We start from the raw sequence: 12,769 nt of genomic DNA, 5'->3' as shown, positions 1-12,769 counted from the left end.
GAACCACATTTTTCCATCATAAATAAGTTAAATATGATTTTGATACATTCTGTAAATTGATTTAATTTTTATTTTCCATCAGGTGCATTTCTAGCACTTGATATAGTTCAAAGGTTTGTCTTTTCCCTATTGTATTAGAGCCTTAGATTTCACTTTCTTAGATTACATATTAGGCTCATGTTCTATGTTTGGCATCCTAGAATTTCCCTATTAAATTTATGCATTTTGCATTCATATTTGACGCAAAAAAAATAATTTCCAGATTGCATTATTGAGAATCTGCATTTTCATTTCTCACTTTGTTTGCTCAAGTTCCATTTTATTTGCAAATCTCAAATGTACACTTTCACATAAAAATTTAAAATCATTAAAATTTAGATTTGACAAAAGTCTAAGAAATAAACACTCACTACCTTATATGAGACTTGAAACTTGTTTGAAAATATATATATGCATAACTTCATTTGGAAACCCTTAAAACAGATTCCAAACCAAAACACATTGGTCCATAATCACTTCATTGACACATCTAAACATTGGACTCCTTTGATGTCTGAATGGAGAGACTTCTGGGCTCCTTTGTGATTCTTTGAATGCATATGTCTTCCTTGTTGGATGTGTTGGTCAGTAATGATGCCTTCAAGTTCTAATAGCACTTCTTGAGCCTAGATCTTCCATGGTTTTTTCTTCTTCAATGGGCTTTACCTCCTTCTTCATTTGCCTAGATCTTCCATGGTTTTTTCTTCTTCAATGGGCTTTACCTCCTTCTTCATTTGCCTAGATCTTCCATGGTTTTTTCTTCTTCAAAGGGTTTTACCTCCTTCATTTGCCTAGATCTTCCATGGTTTTCTCTTCTTTAATGGGCTTTACCTCCTTCTTCATTTGCCTAGAGCTTCCATGGTTTTCTCTTCTTCAATGGGCTTTACCTCCATGTGCCTAGATCTTCCATGATTTTCTCTTCTTCAATGGGCTTTCTTCATTTGCTTTTGCAAATGATTTATGTTCTGTAGTAGTTAAGCCTTTAGTTGATTTTGCTCCTCTTGAGCTTTCAACATCTTTTCATTATCAACTTTGCACCTCCATCTGCAAGCTGCTTCTTCAGGACGGTATTCTTAGTATGACTGAGATCAAAGATGAGGTTACCTCATCTCTTCCTCAAAGACAGTTATTTGCTTGGTCAAATTAATAGAGAACATGATATGCGGCTTGCCTGTTCCTCATCCATCTCAGTTTCTGGTATGTTGATTGTTTTTTATTTCCTTGTGGAGTTTCTGTTTATGGTAAATGTCATCTAGTTTCTGAAGCTAGGTCTATGATGGTTTTATCCCAGTTGTAAAAGTTGATCTGAGATGTTTACAAAGCTCAAGCTTAGTTGATTTTTAGTAGATTTGATGTCAGTGGTGCAGAAAGCAATTTAAGGTTTTTGTGTTCTCAGACACTAGCAGAGTAAAACATCACATTTTCTTCTTGAAATAAAGATATTACACAAAACAATATATTTCAAACTAACATCACCCATCCACAAATGTAAACCAATTAATACTGCAACTGCTAATAAGCAGTAGAAGAGAGAAACTTATCTTCAATTTGTTATACTAATCAGAGGTGTGGTGTGATTAAACAAGATAACAAATCAGAGATCATCGGATTTGAAGTTGGAGATTTATTTGATTAGGAACAACTTGATCACAATTCAATAATTTCACCATCGAAAATCTAGCAAGGCAAAAAGGAAAAAGATTTCTCTGCAAATGCAATTCAACTCACTCACATTTCCATGCTTCTCAGACAGATGTTCCTTAGACTTTTTAAGACCGACCAATGTCTTAAACCACTTCCCTGAGACACCCATTATGCAGTGGTTCAAATAACATCCACATGTGAACGATTAAGCCTGCCACAAAATAAAAGCATCTGAATCCATCCTTTTAGCTTATTTTCCCCCAAATTAGGTCACTTATGTTCAACCTAGCAAATTGCTAATGGAAATAAGCAGTTAAAATAATGCCCATCAGTTTTAAACAAACATGCAAGCTTAATTAAAGCAAATAGAATTGGTAGAAATTATAGGAAAAGGTGTTAACTTATTCACAACATCATTTTAAAAGATGGATAGCAAGATGTAAAATGTTGATGTTCAAATATCAGTTAATCATCAGTCTAACTAGCCACATTAAAGAGCCATCCTGTTTTCAAGTCTTTCAGATGCAGTGGAGGAAGATCAGCTGATAGGCTAGACAGCCCTTCTTGAAATATTTCTTATCTCCTGTTTCCCTGCTTGACTATTTCATAAGGGAAGACAAAGTGTATGCTGAAAATGACATCATAATTTCATCTAAATAGACGAACAACATAAGAAGACAATCTTCTGACTGTAATAATGGAGGTAGAACAAGCTCAAAAGAGTAGAAAGACTGTATTAGACATGAAAAAATATCTTGTACAATTGCTGAAAGGTGGTGACCATAAATAAGAAAAAGGCCTATTACATGTTGAGATCTGTAGCTTGGGAGGTACTCCAAACCCTAGGCTAGAGGGTTTTGGAGGAATGAACACACAAAATGGTTTTGTGGTTTTAGAACCCAAGTGCGGGGTTTTGGAGCCAATGTTGTGGGGACAAAACCATGAGGATATTTTGACATGTGATGATTTGAGATGATAGAGGGCCCTTAGACGAGCAAGGGGCAATGAGAATCATCCAAATCGGAGGTCTAGAAGTTGAGATATGAATTTTTGAAGTCATGTGTGGGCAAAAGTGGTTCAATGTAATATTCCAAATGGAAAAATACCATAGATAAGAGAAGCAATGAACTAGCTACAACTACAAAATTCAGAAATGCACAACCATAACATTTGAACATGGAAATACGAGCAAAACTCTGAGCCAGCGTAGTAATTTTGATAAATATGAGTACAATAAATGAGATCAGAGGGACCTGGGCTTGCTATTGCAAGCTATGGAAAGTGTCATGTCCCTTCTCAAACGAATTAGTCACGGGATGCAGCAACACAATTTTGGCAGCAGTTTTGGTTTAGGAGGAGGACCCCACATGCAGAAACTTAGGAACTATAGGCAGTTCGAATTATTTTTGGCAGCTAGTGGAACGTGGGGGCCACCCATGCATAATCCGAATTTGGCCAAGGAGGACGTTGGAGGGAATTCGAGTTAGTGGAAGGAGGGGCCCACAAGAGGTTAAGGGAACCCAAGGTGATAAAAGGGGATGGAGCTCTCATTTTGGGGCATTCTAATTATTTGACAAACAAACTCATTTTGTACGCTCTATTGTTCAGCGAGTCTACTGGTTGTTTAGCCACGAGTCTTCCAGAGGGAAGATTGAACCTCTTCTTCGGGGGACCATCCGTGCCTGCCCTAGGGAGGCTATTACACAGGAGTTTCCAGGGAGTCTGGTACAGTCACACTTCAGTCATTAACACAGGGAGGAACTGTGTATTCCTAGGCAGCCAAAGAACACGCAGGAGGGATTAGAAATCAGCAAGGGGGTTCACAGCTTGCTGGGAGAGCCAGGAATAGACCAGCAAAGGGATTCACAGCTTGCTGGGAGAGCTGGGAATAGACCAGCAAAGGGATTCACAGCTTGCTGGGAGAGTCGGGAGTTGAGGAGGCAACGTAGAAAGGGCAACTCTGCTGGAGTAGCAGCCAGCTAGACCAGCGCAACAGTCAGCGCAGAGGCCACTGTAGCAGCAAACTCGTGGTGCTGGGAGAGCAGTCATCCAAACCAAGGGTCATCCAAGGAGCAAGGAGTTAGTCAGTATAGGTGGACCCAGCGTTCTAGGGGGATTTTCAGAGGGATTGGCAGGCTATTTCCTGCAAGTCAAAATCGGTTGTAGCAGTTAGGGAGAGGCTCCAAGGGGGCTGAAAATCCAAAGTCAAAACCAGAGAGTTCTTCTGGGTTTTGTCCAAGGAGTCTAAGGCTGAAAGGATATAATTTTCTGGGCAGTTTTTGGGCACATTCCAAAATATCAAAGTTAGCAGATCAGCAATTTTGCTGGGACAGTGCAATGCAAGTGGTGCAGCAACTAAATGGCCATCATCTCAGCTATTCCATCACCTGGGTTTAGTCCAACTTGTCCTTGAGACAAGCCCAGGTGCACCACTACATTTATATTGTACCCATTACTCTCAGAATTTATAATATATGGCTCAGCGGTTCCAGATTTACAGTGTTTCCATGGATGTGTAATGCTTGTTTTTAATTTTATGCTGTTACACTGTTTATTTGTTTAAATATCACTAATATTCCTACTTAGGAACATTACAGTGGTATCAGAGCCTAATTCTTGGCTCAGCTGTGGGGTTGGTTTCCTATGAGAGGAGAAGACTGGGAGAACATCACTTACCAGAGGCAGAGGTACAGAAGCAGAGAAAGGGAGCTGGAAATTACACCAGACACAGAGGAAAGAGGGAAAACAGTGGCCAAAGAGGAGGAAATGACAGAGCCCAAGAGCAGGGAGGAGATGGCTTTCGATAGCCTCTTGAGGGCTCTGAGTGACTTGGCAAAAGGGCAAAAAGACATGCTGGAGGAGATCAAATCACAGAGTTGAGACAGAGCCACACCTAGAGGGTTTCTGTGTGGAGAGACCTTCGGGGCTTCTCAACCCTTTGATCATCCCTCACCAGTAGCACAGCGCCCTTCAGTGAGTGTGCCCACTAGGGCCACAGTACCCTCCTTCGTGCCAATGGCACAGATCAAACCAGCACGGGAAGAAGAAACTCCCTAGAGGGGGGATTACTTCATAGAGTGGCAGGCAATGGACGAAGATTTCAAAGAAGCCCTCTCCTTCAGAGATTACTGCAAGCTCAAGCAGAATGAGAGGAACAAGGGGTACCGAGCACAGGGGACCCAAAACTATGAGCTGCAGAGAACCATAGCGAGGATGTACTTCCCTACATTTGATGGCATTGCCAAGTGCACAGCCAGGGCTTGCGTTGAAAAGATGGACACATACTTTCAGCTCAACTGGATGACAGAACAGGAGGCCATTAAGATGGCAGCACTGCATTTGGAGGGGGAAGCCCATTACTGGTGGTTTCGCGGCCTAACCACTTTGGGGCATGCTCAAATAGTTTCATATGAGGACTTCACCAGGAGGGTGGTGGAGCGGTTTGATCAGAGGGATCCAGAGGAATCCTTCAGGGCGCTGACACAACTGCGTAGACAGGCAACCCAAAGCAGTATTTTTCTGATTTTCTGCGTGTGTAAGTGATGGTCTCGAATCTATCCAAGGTCAGGAGGGTATACACCTTCATTGAGGATTTGATTGAGCCTTTGTGTGCACTGGTGAAGTCACCCAGACCCTCTACGCTGCAGGAGGCGGTGGTGTGCGCCAGAGATTTGCAGGGGGCCATCCCCAAAACTAGAATGCCATTTCCTACACGGACCCCTTTCCCACAGAAAGGCCATCAGACTAGACCCCCGACACCGAGGACCACACAAGGGAGGGGGCAGCTAGATGAGGAGACATGGAAGGACCTTAGGAGGAAGAAGCTATGCTTCACATGCAGGGAGCCCTGGGCACCAGGCCATAGGTGCACAGCGGATAGAGCACACTACATTGAGGTCTTCTCTGACAGTGACCAGGAGGACAAGGTGGAGCGGGATTGTGGTGGGACAGATGGAGAGAGTTCGGGAGACAAAGGGCCACCACCACCACCACTTCCACAAGGATGGGCATCTCTTGCCTCATCGGGGGGAGTCCTTGCTTCTCTATGCGGGATTCCTAAGTTTTTGACACTCCAGATCAGAGGTACGATACAAGGACAAAGGGTGTCAGTACTAGTGGACAGTGGGGCTACCCACAACTTCATAGATGCACAGCTGGTCCAGAGGAGGGGCCTCACCACAGCAAAGTTTGAGGGATTCTTTGTCCTAGTGACAGGTGACCGTACCATCTAGTGTACCCGATACGTGCCCTCCTTGACAGTAGTTATGGGAAACTACTTGATGACAGACCACTTCTTTGTGGTCAATGTGCTAAACACCAATGTGGTGATGGGTGTCCAGTGGATGTATTCCCTTGGGAGAGTTACAACTGATTGGAGGAAACCTGAGATGAAGTTCATGGGGCCAGATGGCAAACTGGTGGTTTTGAGAGGCATGCAGTCTTATCTACCTCAGATAGTTTTCGCCCACAGGATGGAGGCAGATCTTCAACATGGGGACATCGCATGGGCAGTCGAGTTGAGGATCTCAGAGGCTAGGGGACAGGCACAGTCACCATCGACAGACATACAGGCTCTTCTGGAGAGTTATGCAATAGTGTTCGGGGACATTCCAATAGGGCAGCCACTAGATAGAGGGTTTGAGCACACCATTGAGCTAGAGTCGGGCATACAGGCAGTCATCACTACTCCTTACACGCGCTCCAAAACCTATAAGGACGAGATCGAGAAAGTTATTCAGGAGTTGCTTGCTCTGGGTCACATCAGGCCTAGTTCCAATCCTTTTGCTTCTTTTGTAGTGCTGGTGAAGAAGAAGGATGGGACCCTCAGGATGTGCATAGACTACCGAGCCCTTAACAGGAAGACCCTTAAGAACTGGTACCCCGTTCCCCGCATTGATGAGCTCATGGATGACCTTAGAGGAGACAAGTACTTCTCTAAGATCGATCTGCGTTCGGGGTACCACCATATAAGAGTTGGGGATCAGGACATCCCGAAGACAGCATTTTGGTGCCACTATGGGCACTTTGAGTTTTTGGTCATGCCGTTTGGGCTGACCAATGCTCTCGCCACATTTTAGTCTTGCATGAACCACATCTTTTAGGGCAGTTGAGGAGGTTCGTGCACGTGTTCTTTGACGACATTCTGATCTATAGTCCGACATGGGAGGAGCACCTCCAACACTTGGAGGAGGTACTGTGCATTCTGGAGGAGCAGTAGTTCTATGCCAAGCTCTCCAAATGTGAGTTTGGTTTAACAAAGATGCTTTATCTTAGACATATCATTGGAGCAGACAGGGTCAAGATTCATGAGGAGAAGATCAGGGCCATCCGGGATTGGCCAGTTCCCCGAGACGTGACTACGCTGAGAGGCTTCTTGGGCATTTGCACTTACTACAAGAAGTTTGTCAAAGGGTTCTCGCAGTTGGCAGCACCCTTGACTGACTTGACCATGAAAGGGGCCTTCGCATGGACTAAGGGAGCACAAGCCGCTTTCGATCGCCTCAAGGAGGTGATGAGCAGTTGCCCTGTCTTGGCACTCCCGGATTTTTCCCAGCCATTCACAATGGAGTGTGATGCATTAGGGGTGGGAGTTGGGGCCATTTTGTCACAGGAGGGGCACCCCATAGCTTTCGAGAGTCGGAAGCTCCTACCACACAAGCTGTCATATTCCATATATGACAAGGAGATGTTGGCCATCATGCATGCATTGACCAAGTTCCGCCAATACTTGGTGGGCAACCAATTCCGAGTGAAGACTGATCACAACAGTCTTTGACATTTCATGGGGCAGCAGGGCCTCAATGACAGGCAGCAGAGATGGGTCAGCAAGGTGCAGCCATACGACTTTGATATTCAGTATGTGCAGGGCAAGCACAATGTGGTGGCCGATGCTCTATCCAGGAGACCGGTTGGGTTATCTCTTATGAGCATCTGCCGGGATTGGAAGGCTCAGTTGTTAGTTGAGTACTCCTAGGACAGGAAGGCCTGTGAGGTGTTAGAGGGGACACATGCAGATGAGTGTTATCGTGTGATGGATGAGGTCATCTATTACAAGGGGCGCATTTACTTAGTACCCAGCTCACAGTTGAGGGAGAGGGTACTCCAGGCAGCTCATGATTCACCACTGTCCGCACACCAAGGGTTCCAGAAGACTTACATGGTTGTTCGAGAGAAACTCACGTGGAAAGGCCTCAATGAGGACGTGCTGCAACATGTAAGGGAGTGTGAGGCTTGCCAGCAGAACAACGGGAGCTGACTCACCCTGTAAGGCTATTACAGCCACTTCCCATTCCAGAGGGGAAATGGGAAAGTATCTCGATGGACTTCATCACTGGGCTCCCCACAGTATAAGGGAAAGATTGCATATATGTGGTGGTCGACAGGCTAACCAAATTTGCCCATTTCTTTGCCATCCCCACTAGGTTCACGGCTGCCCAGGTCGCTGAGTTGTTCTTCCGAGAGGTTTTCCAACTGCATGGACTCCCCAAGAACATTGTTAGCGACAGAGACAGGAGATTTATGAGTGGTTTTTAGCAAGAGCTCTTCAGGTTGGTTGGGACGGAGCTTACTCCTAGCACCAGTTACCACCCTTAGATGGACGGCCAGACAGAGAGGGTCAACTAGTGGTTGGAGGGGTACCTAAAGAACTATGTGACGGGTCAGTAGAGGACGTGGATTCGGTGGTTGCACTTGGTCGAGTTCTGCTACAACACCACGCACCACATGTCTATTGGTATGACTCCTTTTCGTGCCCTTTATGGTTATGATGCTCTAACTTTTGTTGATGTTATTTTCAGAGACAGTTGGGCCCCAAAGGCCAAAGACTGGATCCAAGAGAGCCAAGGTATCCTCAAAGCTCTCAAGGATAATCTAGCAACAACCCAGAATCAGCAAAAAATGTATGTAGATCGGCACAGCACAGAGAGGCACTTTGAGGAGGGGGACCTAGTGTACCTCTAGTTGCAGCCTTACAGGCAGTCCACGCTAAAATAGAAGGGGGCCAAGAAGCTACAGCCACGCTTCTATGGGCCCTACCAGGTGACCAAGCGGGTTGGGGAGGTGGCCTATGAGCTAGCACTACCTTCGGGGAGCAAGATCCACAACATGTTTCATGTCTCATGCCTGAAGAAGGTGTTGGGACAATAGGTGACCGCAGCAACTGATCTACCCCCATTAGATGATGAGGGCCATTTGGTGCTGGAACCAGAGGCCATATTGGAGAGCAGGGAGAGAAAACTGAGGAGCAGAACCATCAGGGAGTTCTTGGTACGCTGGAAGAACTTACCAGATGAGGATGCCACCTGGGAGGGTGAGCACATACTAGAGCACCCGACTTTGAGGTTGCTTGAGGGCAAGCAACATTTGGGAGGGGAGGACTGTCATGTCCCTTCTCAAATGAATTAGTCACGGGATGCAACAACACAATTTTGGCAGCAATTTTGGTTTAGGAGGAGGACCCCACATGCAGAAACTTAGGAACTATAGGCAGTTCGAATTATTTTTGGCAGCTAATGGAATATGGGGGCCACCCATGCATAATCTGAATTTGCCAAGGAGGACGTTGGAGGGAATTCGAGTTAGTGGAAGGAGGGGCCCACAAGAGGCTAAGGAAGCCCAAGGTGATAAAAGGGGATGGAGCTCTCATTTTGAGGCATTCTGATTATTTGACAAACAAACTCATTTTGTACGCTCTATTGTTCAGCGAGTCTATCAGCTATTTAGCCACGAGTCTTCTGCAAGGAAAATTCAACCTCTTCTTCGGGGGACCATCTGTGCCCACCCTAGGGAGGCTGCTACACAGGAGTTTCCAGGGAGTTCGATACAGTCACACACTTCAGTGATCAGCGCGAGGAGGAACTGCGTATTCCTGGGCAGCCAAAGAACATGCAGGAGGGATTAGAAATCAACAAGGGATTCACAGCTTGCTGGGAGAGCTGAGAATATACCAGCAAAGGAATTCACAGTTTGCTGGGAGAGCCAGGAATTGAGGAGGCAACGTAGAAAGGGCAACTCTGCTGGAGTAGCAGCCAGCTAGACCAACACAATAGTCAGTGCAGAGGCCATTGTAGCAACAAACTCGTGGTGCTAGGAGAGTAGTCATCTGAACCAAGGGTCATCCGGGGAGCAAGGAGTTAGTCAGTACAGGTGGACCCAGCGTTCTAGGGGTATTTTCAGAGGGATTGGCAGGCTATTTCTTGCAAGTTGAAATCGGTTGTAGCAGCCAGGGAGAGGCTCCAAGGGGGCCGAAAATCCAAAATCAAAACCAGATAAATTCCCTTCTGGGTTTTTCTGGGTTTTGTCCAAGGAGTCTAAGGCTAAAAGGATATAATTTTTGGGGCAATTTTTGGGCACATTCCAGCATGTCGAAGTTAGCATATCAACAGTTTTGTTGGGACAGCACAGTGCAAGTGGTGCAGCAACTGAACGGCCACCATCTTAGCTATTCCATCACCTGGGTTTATTCCAGCTTGTCCTTTAGACAAGCCCGGGTGCACCACTACATTTATATTGTACCCATTGCTCTTAGAATTTATAATATATGGCTTAGCAGTTCTAGATTTACAGTGTTTCCATGGATGTGTAATTCTTGTTTTTAATTTTATGTTGTTACACTGTTTATTTGTTTAAATATCACTAATATTCCTGCTTAGGGACATTACAGAAAGAACCCAGGTGTGACTACAATGCTCAAATACCGGAAAGGTCCCCCAAGAAGAACTGTGCATGCCCAAGAAGCATTGTTCGCTGCTGCTAGAAGGAAACTGGAGGAATTGCTATGAAGAGTGTCTGGAATTAGTTGAAACTCTGATGGTGGCCTTCTCACTAAGTACCCGGCAAGACCCAGAAATATCTCACGAACCCAAGTGGTGGAAATGGTCCCAGAGTGAACTGCGCCCTCCTCCAATAATTTTTGTTGTTGGTTGTTGGATGGAACTAGGAATTCTACCCTCAAAAGTGCTCAGAAAATTATGCAAAATTAATCCTAGCCTCCTCTCACAAAACCCACAAAAGCCCAGAAAGGGTTTGGGCTAGATCCACAAGTCACCAGTGCTCCCAAAATGGTGTGAGCTCCTCTCTCTGTCAAACGATGCGTACTACTTCGAACAACTTCCGCACCCAAGGAAAATACGCACCAACTGGAAATAATTTGCAATGAAGCTCCCTTAGAAGTCCTAAGATAGACTTCTCTACTCTTGTAGGGTGACACTCAAATTTCACTCAAGGTAGAGGTGGAATTCCTGCTTGGGAATTCCTCGTGCTAAACAACATCTGTTGACTTGGCTAAATAGCTCAAGGAAACTTTTGTTGAGAAGTTAAATTGTCAAAAGATGCAAACAAAGGCTTCTTCTCCTTATTTATAATTGTTGGCCTCCTTCTCTCCCTTAGTGCCCCCACACTTTCTCTTCCTAATTCGCACCCCCTCCTCTTTTTTCTCTCCTCCAAGAGTGCGAGTTCCCTTCTTGGGCCTAATTTCTCTCTTGTGGGCCCTGTTACCCACCACTTCGTGGGTGATATCCCCAAGAGAAATTATTCTCCATGATGAGCCTCAACCAGCAGCCAGCAGCCCCTTGCAGCCTCTTCCAAGCTTCTTGTGCCATTTCTCTGCCACCTGAGCCAGCCATGTGGTCCCTCACTTACCTGTATTCATCGTATGTTTGAAGGTGGGCCTCCCGAATCTAAAGGTATGTCTTGTCATTTGGTAATTGAGTACATTGCTTACTTATCATGGATACTTTTGGGTATGGATAGATGGGGGGATTTGGCGGAAAGAGTGGGCTTAGTTTGTGTACTTATCCCCTTGATCTCTTTTGGTTATTACCCTTGCATCATAGTCCCATAGGATGTCCTTTATTGACTGTTTGGTTTTAGGGTAGTACTACTTGGGAAACCCCGATTTTGGGTGCGTGGTCTCGCTCCCTTACCTACACATATTACTTCTTTTCCACTCACTATACTCCCAGTCATCTTTTCTCCCGCCTGGGTCCACCTAGGGCCAGCCTCCCTATCCCCTTGCCCCCACCTTGGATCAAGCCTACAATGATGCCCCGGAGGTTGAAGCAATTAAAAGAAAAAGTGAAAAGCATAATTGGCCACATTTAACAGGAAATTGTACCACAAAATGCAAAAGATGGTTGGGACAAAAATAATTAGCACGTGGGCAAAAGCCATTACGTGAGCTCTACCACAATCCATGGCCATCACCCTGGTTCCATATGCCATAGATGAGCCTCCTCTATCATTTAGGAACCCATGATTGTCCCAACCCTTGGAGGGCAATGAACCGCCCTACCTAAAGGGGGTAATTACTACTATATCTTACACATCATGCTCTTGTCCTTTGAGCCCCGAGCAGTTAATTAAAGAAAATTGATCAAAGGCAAAACATATATAAAGAAAGGTGGAAAAATCAAGGTCAGGGCACCTCATGTACCACGATTGCTCCCTCCTATACATTACCTACCCAGGTGTGGGCTTCCCCTTATCTAGCTACCCCTATGCCCCACTATGTGGCCCAGGACTGCCCCTCTCATTCCCTATTCCATCTCACTTATTTGTCACTTGCCACTCCCAATAGAGGGATGTACCTTGGACATATTATCCCCTTTAAGGGTTGAAACCACCCAATAAGGTACTTGGCTAACCCCCTTTGGAGCTTGCAAACACTAGCACATGCCAATGCCCACTACGAGAGGCATGCCATTATGAAGTGCCCACTTTGTTATCTATGATTTGTAAGCTCTTTTACCCAATTATTTTAATGACTGGTTATACTGGAAGCCTAGGGGACGCATTGGATCTTATGCAAGATTGCAAGTGGTTTCCATTTAGGTTTGGTTTCCCTATATGAGATCCCAACCCCGAGAGGTCTACATTGGCACATGTAGTGTGTGCATAGAGAGCCATGGGCCTCCACAACAGTAGACGACACTCCACGGATCTTCATGGATGCTCAAAGATTACTAGCGATCCACTTTTGGGATGATGGTGATATGCTTGGTACATTATGCCCAGTAACCCCCCACAGGAGCCCCACACTCTTGATAGGTGTCCCAGGACTTGTACAATGTCATGGCAGCATTCATTC

At 45.4% G+C, this 12,769-nt stretch overlaps 1 protein-coding gene across 5 annotated transcripts in view; it reads right to left on the bottom strand.

Moving 5' to 3' along the window:
• LOC149167864 (protein IQ-DOMAIN 5-like) overlaps positions 1 to 12,769 on the bottom strand; it is a 165,380-nt gene that overhangs the window by 83,539 nt on the left and 69,072 nt on the right. For 4 of the 5 annotated variants that reach the window (XM_089433209.1, XM_089433208.1, XM_089433210.1 and 1 more), the window contains one exon: positions 1,772 to 1,894. The exons of the other annotated variant lie outside the window; for it this stretch is intronic. In XM_089433209.1, the coding sequence (XP_089289335.1) occupies positions 1,772 to 1,852 (81 nt within the window). In that variant the 5' untranslated portion in view covers positions 1,853 to 1,894. The remainder of the gene's footprint in view (positions 1 to 1,771; positions 1,895 to 12,769) is intronic. 5 annotated transcript variants of the gene reach the window in all.

Source organism: Pinus tabuliformis, chromosome 5_1, assembly GCF_031772625.1.
Source record: "Pinus tabuliformis cultivar Carrire ecotype Pingquan chromosome 5_1, CPIR1, whole genome shotgun sequence".
Classification (NCBI taxonomy): Eukaryota; Viridiplantae; Streptophyta; class Pinopsida; order Pinales; family Pinaceae; genus Pinus; species Pinus tabuliformis.
This window is presented reverse-complemented; position numbering and strand designations above follow the sequence as displayed.